This window comes from Photinus pyralis, unplaced genomic scaffold (genome assembly GCF_008802855.1).
Source record: "Photinus pyralis isolate 1611_PpyrPB1 unplaced genomic scaffold, Ppyr1.3 Ppyr1.4_LG3b, whole genome shotgun sequence".
In the NCBI taxonomy this organism is placed as follows: domain Eukaryota; kingdom Metazoa; phylum Arthropoda; class Insecta; order Coleoptera; family Lampyridae; genus Photinus; species Photinus pyralis.
Window position 1 is genome coordinate 18,020,928 of NW_022170510.1, and position 14,879 is coordinate 18,035,806.

Consider the following 14,879-nt stretch of genomic DNA (forward strand, 5'->3'; position numbering starts at 1 on the left):
CGACATCTGGGCGTCGTCCTCGAGCGTAGTATACTAACGTGAAGGTTTTTCAGTTTTTTCCTATCTTCTACTACAGTTTTGGTTCGATTCTTTTCAAATTGGTGTCGTCGGAAAGATGTTGTAAACGCGCACAACTCCTGCGTGGCGGAATTTTGTTTTTTGGCCTAGGGGCGAAATTAACGACCTTTTGCAAGGCGCGCGCGCGCGTCTTCGAGAGGTAGTCAACTTCGGGCACCTTTTACCTTCCGTTGCGAATTCTGTCACGCGTTTTAACGTTTCGTAAATTTCGAATGGCTGTCTCTCTTTCTCGTGTCGCCAATAGAAGCTCGAGCAATGAGAAGTGCCCCCCAAAAATTAAGTACTATCTTGTGGAAGGTTTTTAGCGAGATCCACCAAAATGTGGGTGTAATATAAGTATGCACCGAAAAAGGAAATGTGGTAGCCCCCGACACGATCTTACTGATGGTGGAGTCAAATCTTCAAACGCGAATTGCGGGTGAACGGGGCGTCGGAAGTGGGTGCCGTCAAAGGGAATGTGGTAGCCCCCGACACGATCTTACTGATGGTGGAGTCAAATCTTCAAACGCGAATTGCGGGTGAACGGGACGTCGGAAGTGGGTACCGTCAAAGGGAATGTGGTAGCCCCCAACACGATCTTACTGATGGTGGAGTTAAATCTTCAAACGCGAATTGCGGATGAACGGGAAATCGGAAGTGGGTACCGTCAAAGGGAATGTGGTATCCTTCGACAAGATCTTTTATTCATGGTTGAGTCAAAAGTGACTAATAGAATACTGATCTGCCACACAAAAATGCGCTGAAGTCCCTTCGATCTCACACGAGGACTTTGATAATTTTTTAGGGTTAAGAGCGAGAGTTGGTATTTTATTTGTCCAAATCATAAATAATATAGCACTGAGAATGGATCCCTGCGGTACGCCGTTTATTTGCCTGTATTGATAAGAAACTGTTGTGTTTAATTCGATAGATTCATTTTTCAGGAAAATATTATGTACTGACTGTGATAATTATAGATTGCGATAATACCGGATTATATTAAATGTCAACATTTTATAAGAGTAATCTTACAAACAGAAAAACCAAATGATGTGTTATTCTACAGTCTTCCTTTAATTTTTATAATCGGACATTTACGTGATTTACATTTCCTGTTCATATAGTAGATAATGTGTAAACAGTGGTGCAAAAAAACCAAAGCATGGCAATAAATCTAATACATACCTAATAATTATATTCACCGAGTGCTACTGTTAGTTAAATCTGTCACTGTACAGTGTAGTGAAGTATACAAAAGATGAACAAAGGCGTGGGGATATTACTTTGGTTCATTATTAGCGGGTTTGGTACAGGTAAGTGATCACAGGTTTACATTTGATATATTAATGATCCTTATCTACCTTAGTTTACGGCGTTCTTCTCCAGAAGCTCATAGAGAGCGATTTTGAAAATTATTAGCTTTACAATCTAATGTTAACGGATGCGATACGCCCACTTTTTTCCATTGCTTGCACCTAAACAATTTCAGGTCAAATTTGAATCTGCCACTTACACTTATTTATCCAAAAAGTTGCCCTTAATTTTGCACAAACGGCATGCTTGCTTATTTCCTCGTTTTATAGATCAGACTATGTTCCAAAATACCGAATGGTGTGTGACACCAAAAAATTCTACCGGGCAATGTGTGCCAATTGATACTTGTCCCGAGGTGATGATAATGTTGAAGTCGCGTCCTTTAACCCCAAAAGGTGGCGACTACTTAAAAGCAGCCCATTGTGGATTTCATGGACCAAAACTTCCCAAAATCTGCTGTGCTTTTAACACAGTTCACTCGACCGTGCCTACAACAGGAATTGGTATAGAAGCATTTTAACGCTCCGATCTAATAGCAGTGGTCATTTTTAGGTTTAGCTAGGTCTACGCCCAGTCAAGAATCATCACAACGTTTAGTTGCCGAAAAGAATCGTTTAAGTAAGTAGTACTCGTACGTACATAAGTTAACTTAATTAACTCTCCTTACGTTTAAGAGGTGATTTTGGTTTCTTTGCTACCAGATAAATATGAATGCGGGGTAAGTGCAGCTTCAAAGATTTTCAATGGTTCTGCGGTTGGTTTGTTTGATTTTCCATGGATGGCTCTTATTGAATACGAAACGCGTAAGGTTTATTTTAAATTTTGGCTTCAAAATATGAAACCGCAGTTTCTCTTGCTTTGCGTCATCTGAACAATAGATTTTTCTTAATTTCAGCCAATGGTAATTATTTTAAATGTGGCGGTAGTCTGATTAGTAAGCGATATGTGTTAACGGCTGCACACTGCGTGAACGAAGATAATATACCCCCAGGTTCGAAACCGTAAGTTGGGTTTCTGTTTTCATCATGACATTAGCTGAATTTCATAATGAAAGTGGAAACATTGTGCGTTGTCTTCCTCCGCAAAACTCATCCAAACCTCTCCTCTCGTTACACACTTATGGTGAGAGCACGATCTTCTATTCCGCAGGGCTAGTGTCCGTCTAGGGGAATATGACCTGGCCACAGATATCGACTGCGATTATGATTATGTATGTAGCGACGACCCTGTTGATGTTCCAATTGCCGAAATCCTAATGCATGAACGCTACAATTCCCACGATGGAAATCGTTATCACGATATCGCCCTCTTAAAGTTGGCAAGAGACGTTGATTTTACAGGTACCTAAATTATATACGATTATTATGGAAGATCTTGATCCAATTGTAGATTTCATTAAACCGATTTGCTTACCATATACAACCGATCTGATCTCTCAATCATTTGCTGGAACCATTGGGACTATCGTGGGATGGGGAAAAACCGAATATGACAGTAGTGGCAGCACCGTTAAACTTTCCGTGGAAGTAGGTTTAAGTTGCACTAGGATGCTGTTTTTCATCACTTCTGTTTTAGTTACCGGTGAAATCCCATGAAGAATGTACACATATATATAATAAAATAATGATAGTACCTAGTGAAGGGCAAATTTGCGCTGGTGGAGAACAAAATAAAGATTCTTGTGAGGGAGACAGCGGGGGACCACTAATGACCTTACACGAGGAATCAGCTCTTTGGTACATTACAGGAATCATTTCCTTTGGAGCAGAGAAGTGCGGATCTTTGGGATGGCCTGGTATATACACTCGTGTAACTGAATATGTTCCTTGGATTATTGGGAAATTTTTAAATTTATAGAACTATTTAACCGTTCATCAAAAACTTTGAATAATTATTTTAGTCTAACGATACTGTCAAGGGTAATTCGGACGGTTCTGAACATTTCGCATTACTTTATTGTAAAACATTCCACTCCAAAAGTAGTTGAATGTACCTAATGAGCAAGGGATCAGTAGTCATATCGATTTTTTTGTTATTTAATATAATCATGCGTATTTGGGGAATAAAATTAATAGTTTGCAATCACTCTTCATTATCATTTTAGAAGAGATAAAAGGAGAAACCTGAATACCTTTAATTCAAATTTACACAACAAACGCAGTATTGTTGATGTAAAAATAGTATATTATATACCGCGGAACTGAAGTAGTACTTTTAATCCCGAAGGTAAAGTTTATAATTTACCTGAGGGATTAAGATCACTACTTCAGTCGCAAGGTATATACGATATTTTTCGTACTTCCGAAACTGAAACACTAAAATCTGTATGGAACGCGTTCTTTCAAAAAATCGCTGCTTAACAAGTTACCATAGGAACGTTGCGTTGGCGTTGGTACGACAAACCCTATGCTATGGTAACAAAAATAATTTGGGAATTGTCATTGCTAGTGTCATAATTTTGGTGGTAGGTGACAAAGGTGTATTTGATATTGATAAAAAGCAGCCAAACTAGGTAAAGAATTGATACCACCGAAATCCAAAAAAGTATATGAGCAGCAGTAGGTACGATGCGTTTAAGAGGTGGTGCCGCATACAAAATGTGGAACAACCTACTGAAATTGCCTCGTTAGTAATTTCATCCTTCCGGGATTTTCGTCCAAATTTAATCCCGGCGAGACAAAAAGTGACACTTCAGTACTTGTCGCATAAAGGAGTGAAGTAGTCACTTTAGTCTCGGAAGTACGAAAATAGTTATTTGTGTACCAAGGCCGTAAAAGTGATCTTTTTTGGTCGAAGCTGCTGTTTGTGGCCGAGGCGGTAGCCGAGGCCGCAATTCAGATGAGGCCTAACAAATGTTTTGTGCGTATCAAAATGGGTGATAGCGACAGTTCAGATACCCCAAATGAAATTTTGGAAGCTGCAAGCGTTGCGCTTGCGACCCTAAGTCATATATGATATAAAAGCAGGCGTTTGAGAGTAAAAGTACAATCGCAACTTCCTCGGTTGCACAAGATTTTAATAATGTCAAATGCAATAGGTCCTTCGTAACTGTGGCTTCCAAGACCTTATAGTTAATGTACAATTATTAGAAACCTGATTACCTACTTTGATGGTAGGTATAGGTAGCTACTTGTGTTCTCGGTTAATTGCTGGTGATTCTTCGTATAATAATGTAAGCAATAACATCTTCCTCATGTTTTGGTTCTACACTTCAAACAGGTCTCTGCAAGCAGCAAAGATTGAAACGTCAAACTATAATTTTAAATGTGAACATTGTGATTACGCAAAATAGTGTGAAACATTCCTACAAGTCTGAAAATGAAAAAAACGCACGTGGATGGACCCAATCCTTGATGAGGACAGACCAGATAGACGCTTTCTATCAAACAGATTACTGGTTCTCACACATCAGTTTCAAATAAGTACAGTTTGACAGATGTGTACAATAAAGTACAGTTTGACAGAAGCGTACAATAAAGTGAAACTTTATGGCCGCAAAAGCGACCACAAAATCAACGTGTTTGTGATGATAGCCTAAAAAGACTTTTATGTTTTACAAATAGTTTTCTTCGTCAAAGTAAATATTCCTTTAGGTACAACATAATTCATTATGTTTGATTAAGTATGCGTGGTTCGAATTTGTTAATGTGATTGAAACCATCCAAACGTCAAACGTAATTTTAAATAATTCAATTCATCGTGAATGAGCAAGAAGTTCCAGAAACTATACGAAATAAGGCCAATCTTGTGATTTAGTAGGTATTGACAATTCATAATTGACGTTTCTAATTTTCAATGACCTGCAAATATTTGTTAGTTTTGTCATTAAGTATGAATGAGTTACTATGGTGATAAAGTGGTACTTTATGCCCGCGTATCACAGATATAAAATGTGCTATGAAAGGTTAATAAGACATAAAATTTTGTACCTATGTACCACGGGCATAAGCTGATGTTTATACTCTCGGGCGACTAAAAAGCTCTCGGGCCATAGGCCCTCGAGCTTTTTAACTTGTCGCCCTCGAGAATATAAAAATCACTATTATGCCCTTAATACATAAATAACTATTATAATTCAGAACCTATTCTCATTGAAACAAAGTATTTTAAGGTAGTAATGATGTTTGGAGATTTTTTCAGATTCGTTTGAAAACTTCGGGTTTTCAATCTACTCTGGTTTTTACAACTGTCACAATTATTGTAATACACTGATATATTCTGTAAAAAATCTGTAATAACATTTGATTTCCACTTATGTTCAGCAACCCTGCATTGCAATTTTATACAGGGTGGTTTGTTCGCATGTGAAGTATTGCGATCTCGGAAACTTCTCGGAGATATAAGGACTCCAAAATATCGCGACGCGCGATCAGTGCGAAGAAACCACCCTTCGTAAAATGATTTTTTTTGACAATTTCACCGTACTGCAGTATATTGCATTGAGAGTCTTTATCACCGTACCGTTTACTTTTAAAGGTAAGCGTATGATACTTTTCCGTTAATTATAAGTAGGACATTGCTTTGCTTTTCCTGCATTTACCCTTTTGGTAAGTATTCCTCCCCTCTCTCTCTACATTTATTGAAGACTAAGTGGTGCTTATCCGGATTACTTTTACTGTTTCCTTTTTTTGCTTATTTGTGCTTGTATATAAGAACCCCACATATTCACCCCGACCCACCTTGTATTGGCTACGGGGTTTTCTTTTCCCGAAATTTTACAAGTGTCAGTTGTAAACTGTGTAGCTTAATTGTCGACATTGGCGAGCTGTTCCACTGTCGGTCTTCTTAAAGTAGTTAGAGCGCCTTCGGCTGAAGTCAAGCGACGTATAGACTACTACTACCTACTTTATTCAATGCCACTACCTACTTCCTTAAAACTTTGCTTAAAAGTAGATAAAAAAAATGTTTAAGAAGGAAACATAATTAGATGTACGGTATGAGTGGTATTTTCTACTTCAGCACAATGCAAACGTCATAAATGATTTTTAAAAAGGTAAAGGGTGTTTTGAAAACCTCCCACCACGGATTTATCGAAAACCACTGATTAAAGGAAAAACGACGAGACACGTCAAAAATTTGTCAAGCGGGACGTATTTTTCTGTTAATGTTTTGAATGTTGATTACGGAGATGTGACGTGCAACCACTATCCAAACACCGTTCGTTATTATCGCAATTTAGTGAATTGTTTTTAAAGAAACTTTCATCTAATTAGGTAATTTGCATTTTGTTTATCTTTACCCTGATTATTGACACTTTTCTTTTTCCTACATTCGGACTCCATGAGATAAAAAAAATTATAATTTTTTCGCACCCCTATTCTCGTAGTAGGAATTTTGAAAAACAATTGCAAAATCGGAAAGGGCATACCCCAAAACCTATTCACAGACCTGTCTTTGTAACACTAACTCTTATGGTTGCTGAGAAAAAAATTAAAGAACAAATGCTAATTTCACCACTTTTTTGAGGGTGGTTCCGCAACAACACGCTGAATCCTTGGTTTATTTGGAAAACGTGCTTGTTTTGATCCCCAATTGTTTTACACACTTATATGTAACACCCTGTACAGGTAACGAGTGGAATGGAATTAACTTGTGGTGGTACATGTGGTAACGGATACACATCACACCACAGTTATAACTTATAAGTAAAATCAATACGGCGTTTTCCTCCCATACATATATACAACATTATTGAAAAAATTGCGAAATGAAAGCAATGACTGACAACTGACTTGAGTTGTTAAGATAAGTTTCCGTTTACTGTGAAGAAAAACTGAAACTGAGTCACAAATCATAGCGATAAATCGCTGTTGTTGTTTACACTTTCCAACTTATCGCTACGATTCGTAGAAATTGATGCCGGCCGGGATCCACCATCCAATCCAATTACAATTCCAATAAATCGCTACAATCACCTGTACACACGTGACAATACAGTTACAATTCGATAGTTACGATAAATTGTTACAATATATCGTAGCGTGTAAACCACGCTTTAGAATTCATTCTACTGCGAGTTTTTTTTTTAATGGCTTGATGCAAAGCATATTCAGTCAGCTTCAATATACAGTGTGTCCCAGATCGGGTGGGATTGCATGGGTAACTTTGTTATTATTAAGGATAGAGAATTGGTTAAATGGGCAATGTTTTGCAGTTTTAGATGCTTATTTAAAATTTCCTTTTGGAAATTCAAAATGTCGCATAGGTTCGACGTAAATTCAAAAAAACTAAAATTGGTCATTTCCTTGAATGTCTTATATCATCGAAAGTATAAGAGATATAAAAAAAAGTTTTATATAAAAGTTACTGTCTTTGATACGTTTAATTTAGAATTGATGTCAAAAAAAATTCAAGATGGCTACTTTTGAGGAACATTTAACAACTTCCTAAAGTTAAATAGGCGCCATATGGGATTTTTAGATTACTTGATAGATTTTTTAATTCTCTTTTCAACGAGCCATCATAACATAAGATTGAAAATAAGATACCAGTTATATCAACGGTTTTTGTATTTTAATCAAGTAGGCTGTGATGAATTAAAAAAAAACAAAACAAAATCTATTCGAGCCAACAAAACAATGAAAATAATTACATCAGATGTTTAAAAAATCAGGGGCGCACTCATGAGAGGGGGGGTTTGGGCATTACAACTCCATCCAAAATTTTATATAAGTAGGCCTAGAAAAATTTTGATTGTTATAACATCACTTATTGACTATCTTATTATCCATACTTACATACCTACAAATGGTGGTATAACTACAAACTATCTCCTCGAAAAAATGTCATGCCATTATCCAGTTAAAACATTTCAAGACACTTTGCTTTATTTTACACAATGTATTACCATTGATGCATTGTCCCAGGTCACATTTTGTAGGTGGTTTATCCGCAAGAATATCGAAACTAACAGTTTTACCATTCCGAGTATATGGACAGATGAATCTTATTTTTCTAACTGCGAAGTGTTCAAATCGACATTATGAACACTACTCGTCACAGGAAAACCTACATGTTGTAGTTTCACGCCGAAATCAAGTAATATTTTTTTAAATTAATGTATTTTATGGCATAATGGGAAGTCATGTAATTGGACCGGTAATCTTCGATGGATCTTTAACTGCTCACCATTATTCACAAATTTTCCAATAAACTTCCTTAAAGGATTTTTCTCGACAACGTATGTTTCGAAGGAAGGGTTAGTTTATGCTATCTACCAACAAACTGGATGCTGAGGTCACAATTCACGAATTATGTACAGTACATTACATTATAAAAGTAAGTACTTAATTAAAAAATAAAAGTAAAGTGAAAGTAGCTACCACTACAATAATAATAATAATAATCATCAATGGCAACACGTTGCCTAAACTAAACTGTCTTGAAGTGTGTTTCACTAATTATGGCCAGTATTTTAAACATCTGGTGTAATTATTTTCATTGTTTTGTTGCCTCGAATAGATTTTGTTTTGTTTTTTTTTATTCGTCACAGACTACTTGATTAAAATACAAAACCGTTAATATATCTGGTATCTTATTTTCAATCTTATGTTATAGCTCGTTGAAAAGAGAATTTAAAAATCTATCAAGTCATCTAAAAATCCAATATGGCGCCCATTTAACTTTAGGAAGTTGGTAAATGTTCCTCAAAAGTGGCCATCTTGAATATTTTTTGACATCAATTCTAAATTAAGCGTATCAAAGACAGTCACTTTTATATAAAACTTTTTTTTATATCTCTTATAGTTTCGATGATATAAGACATTCAAGGGAATGACCAATTTTAGTTTTTTTGAATTTACGTCGACCCTACGCGACATTTTGAATTTCCATAAGGAAATTTTAAATACGCTTCCAAAACTGCAAAACATTGCCCATTTAACCAATTCTCTATCTTTAATAATAACAAAGTTACCCATGCAATCCCACCCGATTTGGGACACACTGTATATGTATTAATTTAATTGGAGAAAAAGGATAATGAACGAGGTCACACGCTTCTAGTCAAGGGACCCTTCAAGACATTTTTTTTTGTTACAAACAAGAACAGGCCACGGTAAGGCTTACCACAAGTAGGATAGTAACAGAGGTACAAGACTAAGGGAACTCACAGGAATACTTTCGTTTCACAAATAAATTCAAACAAGCATTCATAAACACTTTTTCTATTTAGCGCTAATAAGGAGCATATATTATGAGGAGAGAAGAGATTTTCTTTAATTAATTTATGGATTAAGTTTTCGGATTGTTGTCTATATTTTGTACAGTTAAAAAAGATATGGTTTAGATCACTTGTTTGTCTACAAAGTTGACACAGACTGGAATCCAGGACATGTATTTTGTGTAAGTGGGCTGGGTAGCACGCATGCCCAAACCTCATTCTAATAATAGTCGTTATATACTTCCGTGGAACCTGTATGTCCTACGATCAAGCCGAGCTTTCCTATAGCGAGGCATGACCTCTGATTATATACTACACTAACCAAAGAGTACGACGACAACCACGCGGAGCTATTTCATAGTGAGGCATTACAAACACAAACAACAAAGCCAAGTTGTCCTATAGTCAGACAACTGATGACTACTCCGAGCTACCCATAGTGGCGACACAGTACAGCACTCATACCACTGCAAGAAGTTACATCGACGCTCGCCAGCCCCGCCGTGGAACAGTCGGTAATTATCATCGCCTCAGAAGTCTGCTCTTGACCATTGAAGATTTCGGCGAGTACGTCGATAGTAATTAGTAACATTTGTCCCATATAAACAATTACTCGTTTTTAGTTAAATTAATTTAATAAGAAATTTTAATATATTGTATAATATAATATAATATATAACATAATAGATAATAATCGTTTCATAACTGTAAAATAATCAAAATATACGTTACCAAACAACCATAAACTAATGAAAATGTTTTGATGGAAACGGGGTATTAAGAAAACTTAAAATATAACAGAATTGCTCATATAATTTGGAAGGAATGCAACCGTTTTTATTTGTTTAAATCGATCGATTACGTACGGACAAATCGCGTTTTAAGGTTTCAGAGTTTGAAATTAATTAAAAGCCCAAAAAGCTTTAAACTAACGAATGTATTGCTCAAAATGACTACAATACAATACATTTCTCAATACCTCAGGAATTATTCCCGAGCGATAATTCTTTGTCGTAGTTCCAATCTTCGTTGGGACACCTTGTGTGTGTGTGAGCTTAATACATCTACACCGTCTTAAATAAGGCATAAGTAGTGGGTGTCTACCTCGACTTCGACTATAACTAATTGGGCAAGGGCACACTTCAAACCTATGGGATTTGTCAACGGTGAAACAATAGGATTGACAGGTTAATAATAGTATATTATATACTGAGGGACTAAAGTGTGTGTTTTAATCCCGAGGGTGCAGATTGTTGCCCGAAACGTAGTTAAGGGCAACAAGAACCCGAGGGATTAGGACGCGCTTTAGTCCTGTGGTATATACGCTATTTTTTGTACTCCGGTAATCAGCTACGGCAATTTCAATGTTAAAGTGCAAATTTGAAAGAAAAAATTTGATTGATTGTAGGATCAATATACCTGGTAATGTCAAATTGTGACCGTATAACGATAAATGTCAGTTTGATTTAAAGATTTTAAAACTACGGCGTACAAATGATCGTTTAAAACTCTGAAGAACAAGCTACGAGGCAGGTTCAATAAATACACGTTCGAGCGGTGTTACATATAAGCGGTTCATTTAAGCTAAACAAAATTGCCATTACTACATAAGCAGGCATCCCACTGCTTCACAAAACGCGGTATACCGTTGGCATACCACTCCTGTGGCTGTCGACAGAACCATGTGAAAACTGCCTGCTCGACTTCAGCGTCCCTTGAGTGCCTTCTTTAAGAGTCCAAAGACATGGAAGTCATAGGGTGACAGAACCGAACTGTAACGGGGGTGTTCTAATCATTGAGTTAGAAAACTAATGGAGGGAATATAATGGTAGAGGGGGTAAGAATTTTTGTAGACGGAAGTTGCCACAGATAGAGGCCACTCGCGTGGATAGGTTCCCGTGAAGGTACATTTTGGCCGACATTATTTGACATATGAAAACGCGGTCCTGTCACTGTCAGTTTTCCACCAAATTCAAATTTTATTAAATTTGCTATTTTAAAGTAGCTAATAATTTCGGATCGGTTTGTGATCTGGTTTATATAAATAACTAACTGCCACATAATGTTTTATCACACGCAATTTTGTGAATTGAGAATGATTAGCTGCATGCAAAATTTCTCATAAAGGGAAGAAACAGGGCATTTTCTTTCATCGGTAAGACATGTCATTTATCATGTTGTAGGCGTGGTTGTAGCTAGTTTATGTTTCTTAGTTTTCCAAACGAATCAGTACTTCGAGCAAAATGGTTACCTAACATTTGTAAATATCTCAAGAACAGCTCTCGAAATTTGCTTTTGTGCTCACAACGCTTCATTGACTGTGATTTCGACCAAAGGTTGCACCGGAAAATGTTCATCAAATATGCAGTAGGTACTATCAAAACTTGTTTTTACAGCTAAACGTGTGAGTTTATAATATGGATATCAGGTGTGAGTTTTTTTACGAGTGCGGATACATTTTGAGACCAATAAACAATAAATTATTATTGAATTTCTCTGCCGTTGTAATGAACCTGAGACCAACCAATCAAATTGATCAACACAGTGAATTTAATGGGAGTTGTCAAGTTGTAGTGGCTATAGTAAACTGGCCTTAATAATTGTACTAGTGGAACACATCGATGTATATTTAGATTTGTAATCCATGATTATATTAAATCTGCATACTTTCCCATCCTTGTCTATTTTGTTTACTTTACCACGAGCATGTATTTTACTCCCTCTATACGTTTTTTTTTGTTATTATTCCTATTAGTGGAAAGAAAATTATATCTCTACGCCACTGAAGTGAGACGCTAATGATAACGGAAGTGGTGTGGTACTTTAATCACAGCCAGAGGCCACTTTTGGTTCCCGTGGTCTACGTCTGGCCAAGCATTTGATTCCCTCCATTAGTTTTCTAACTCAATGGTTCTAATACCTCCTACCTCAGTCGCGCTATCTGTGACGTGATAATGTTAGCGATATTCGGACGGGCGTTATCGTGAAAGAGGATCACGCCTTTCGTAAGCATCCCAAGACGTTTATTCTTTATGGCTGTACGCAAGCGAGTCAAAGTTTCACTGTATCGGACAGCATTGATGTTAACATGAGGGTCTTTAAATTCATGGTCCACGGTGATCGAAAAAGCAGGTAGTATCGGTGATCGATCTTGGACGCTCCAACGATATGACTGCTATTCGCCCTATGCTTTCAATACAAAATGAGTGGTCACGGATAGAGGGCGCTATAGTCGTGGGTATGTGAATCTCAGGGTAAACTAAAGTCGTATGAACACCACTCGGATCGCGTAAAGAGTAGCTTTTATGGTAACCGCGTAGTACGGGAAGCTTTAAATACTCTTCATTATACTTCCACAAATAAGGATGGGTTTGCTTTTTTGGCATATCTAGGCGATTAATTAATTGACGTTTGTTAATTTATAGGTTGACAGTCTCAAATCGTATCTAATCGGACAACTTCGGACAGACTCGTTTACCCTGAAATTCACATACCCAGGCGATGTCCTTGACCATATTTTCGTTACAATTAGCAGTCCATATACTATATGGTCTAAGACTCTAAGGTATTCTACGAATATCACCAGCAAACTGTCACAGTAGACATCTACATTACCGACGACCGTCTTATGTAACTTTCTGCGGTTATAGCAAAACTAACATTCGTGCTACAGGGTTCGAACGTGTATTTATTGAACATGCCTCGTATAAGGAAACCTACTGCCTTCCAAATTCAAAAAGATATATGGAAAACCGGTATAATAAGTGTAAAATATGGTGCAAGAATAAATATGTACAATACAAGTAACCATTAATAATTAAATTGTGTTTGACAATTCAGTGTGTACTGTCACTTTTTGTTCCGCGTCGCGTTTTCTCCCTCCGGGAAAAAAACTTGTGCCTTAAAAGAATGACAAAACACGTTGATTTAGTCATATATCATTGACCTACTTTCAACGAATACGCTTCTTTCAAATATAAAACCAAACCATGGCATCCACGAAGCCTATTTTGTAATTTTCTCCTTTCACCATTGTATCATTTTGTAATTTGCTCCTTTCACCATTGTATTATTACAATGGTGAAAGGAGCAAATTACAATTAGGCTTTATCACATGTTATCAAGAGATGATGATATTACGAATTGATTGTAAAAAACCAGCACCTCATTGGATTAAAAGATGTTATCTACTTGGTATTTTATTTGAGTAGAGGATCAACGCCCCAGATCTTTCCTGAAAGAATTTGCAACAATAAGAGTGTAAATTATTCATTTGCTATAATACTCGATCTCAGGGAGTGCTGCATTTAGCCTTTGAATTTAATTATGGTCAGTGGCGTAGCCTGTGATGGGAAAGGTGGCGACTCGGTTAAAAAATCTTTTGGCAGGCTCACTACCGGATCAATTAATGAATCATTTTGTACACTTACAAATAGTAACACAAATTATGATAGCTTATTGCACTTTTATAATAATAATTGTAGGGATCTGAAACATAGATTTAACTTTGTGGCTACCACGGAATCAGAAGTACTTAATTGTTTATATAAATTAAAATCGAAATCTGTGGGGGAAGATCTGATTAGTCTCAACATGCTACATTTGCGCCTTCCATATCTATCTGACGTAATAACGCATATTATTAATCGATGTATTAGTACTTGTACTTTTCCTGATGCCTGGAAAAAAGCCAAAATCATACCTCTACCAAAAATTAAACACCCGAAAGAATATTCTGATCTGCGACCCATAAGTATATTGCCCTGTTTGTCGAAGGTTCTGGAAAGGATCATGGCTGGGCAAATAAAAATTATTTGAATAGCGAAAGCATTTTACCATCTTTACAGTCGGGATTTAGGGCAAATCATAGTTGCACGACAGCTCTTTTACAAGTTACAGATTCAATTTTTTCCGCTATTGATAGTAAAAATATCTTAGTTCTCGTTTTGTTGGATTACTCCAGAGCCTTTGACAGAATTAATCACGATATACTTTTCGCAATTCTAAATTATAGTGGTTTTGGTAGTTCAGCAGCTAAATTTATCTCAAGTTACATTAGCAATAGATCTCAACGTGTAGTTTTTAATAAATGTGTGTCCAAATCTATAGCAGTACGTACAGGTGTCCCTCAAGGATCAGTGTTAGGACCCCTATTATATATTTTATACACTTCAAATTTTCATAAATGTCTAAAGCACTGTACATATCACATGTATGCTGATGATACGCAACTCTTATATAAAACATCTGATGCATGCCTAGATATGGACACCGTGAATATGCATCTCAGCGTTGATTTATCTAACATTCTGCAAACCTCTGAAAAGCATGGACTACAGCTCAATTG

General features: G+C 36.7%; 1 protein-coding gene across 2 annotated transcripts; it reads left to right on the top strand.

Annotated features, from left to right (window-relative positions):
* The first annotated feature begins 1,185 nt into the window (after positions 1-1,185).
* Positions 1,186-3,456, top strand: LOC116166548 (CLIP domain-containing serine protease 2-like). 2 transcript variants are annotated; one of them, XM_031481538.1, is made up of 9 exons: positions 1,244-1,370; positions 1,424-1,587; positions 1,641-1,874; positions 1,924-1,989; positions 2,046-2,174; positions 2,267-2,372; positions 2,521-2,711; positions 2,761-2,897; positions 2,947-3,456. In XM_031481538.1, exons 3-9 carry the CDS (start codon positions 1,649-1,651, stop codon positions 3,226-3,228), a joined length of 1,137 nt encoding a protein of 378 aa, XP_031337398.1. In that variant the 5' UTR covers positions 1,244-1,370; positions 1,424-1,587; positions 1,641-1,648; the 3' UTR covers positions 3,229-3,456. The 2 variants fall into 2 exon arrangements, with proteins under 2 accessions (XP_031337397.1, XP_031337398.1); XM_031481537.1 differs by lacking the exon at positions 1,424-1,587 and having other exon boundaries at positions 1,186-1,370.
* The last annotated feature ends 11,423 nt before the right edge of the window (positions 3,457-14,879 follow it).

What these genes read in the sequence shown, in the direction of transcription:
- LOC116166548 (XM_031481537.1), top strand. Translation starts at nt 1,316, where the DNA reads ATGAACAAAGGCGTGGGGATATTACTTTGGTTCATTATTAGCGGGTTT. An exon ending in TGCCGAAAAGAATCGTTTAA is followed by an intron (nt 1,990 to 2,045) that starts GTAAGTAGTACT and finishes CTTACGTTTAAG; the next exon opens with AGGTGATTTTGGTTTCTTTG. An exon ending in AAGAGACGTTGATTTTACAG is followed by an intron (nt 2,712 to 2,760) that starts GTACCTAAATTA and finishes ATCCAATTGTAG; the next exon opens with ATTTCATTAAACCGATTTGC.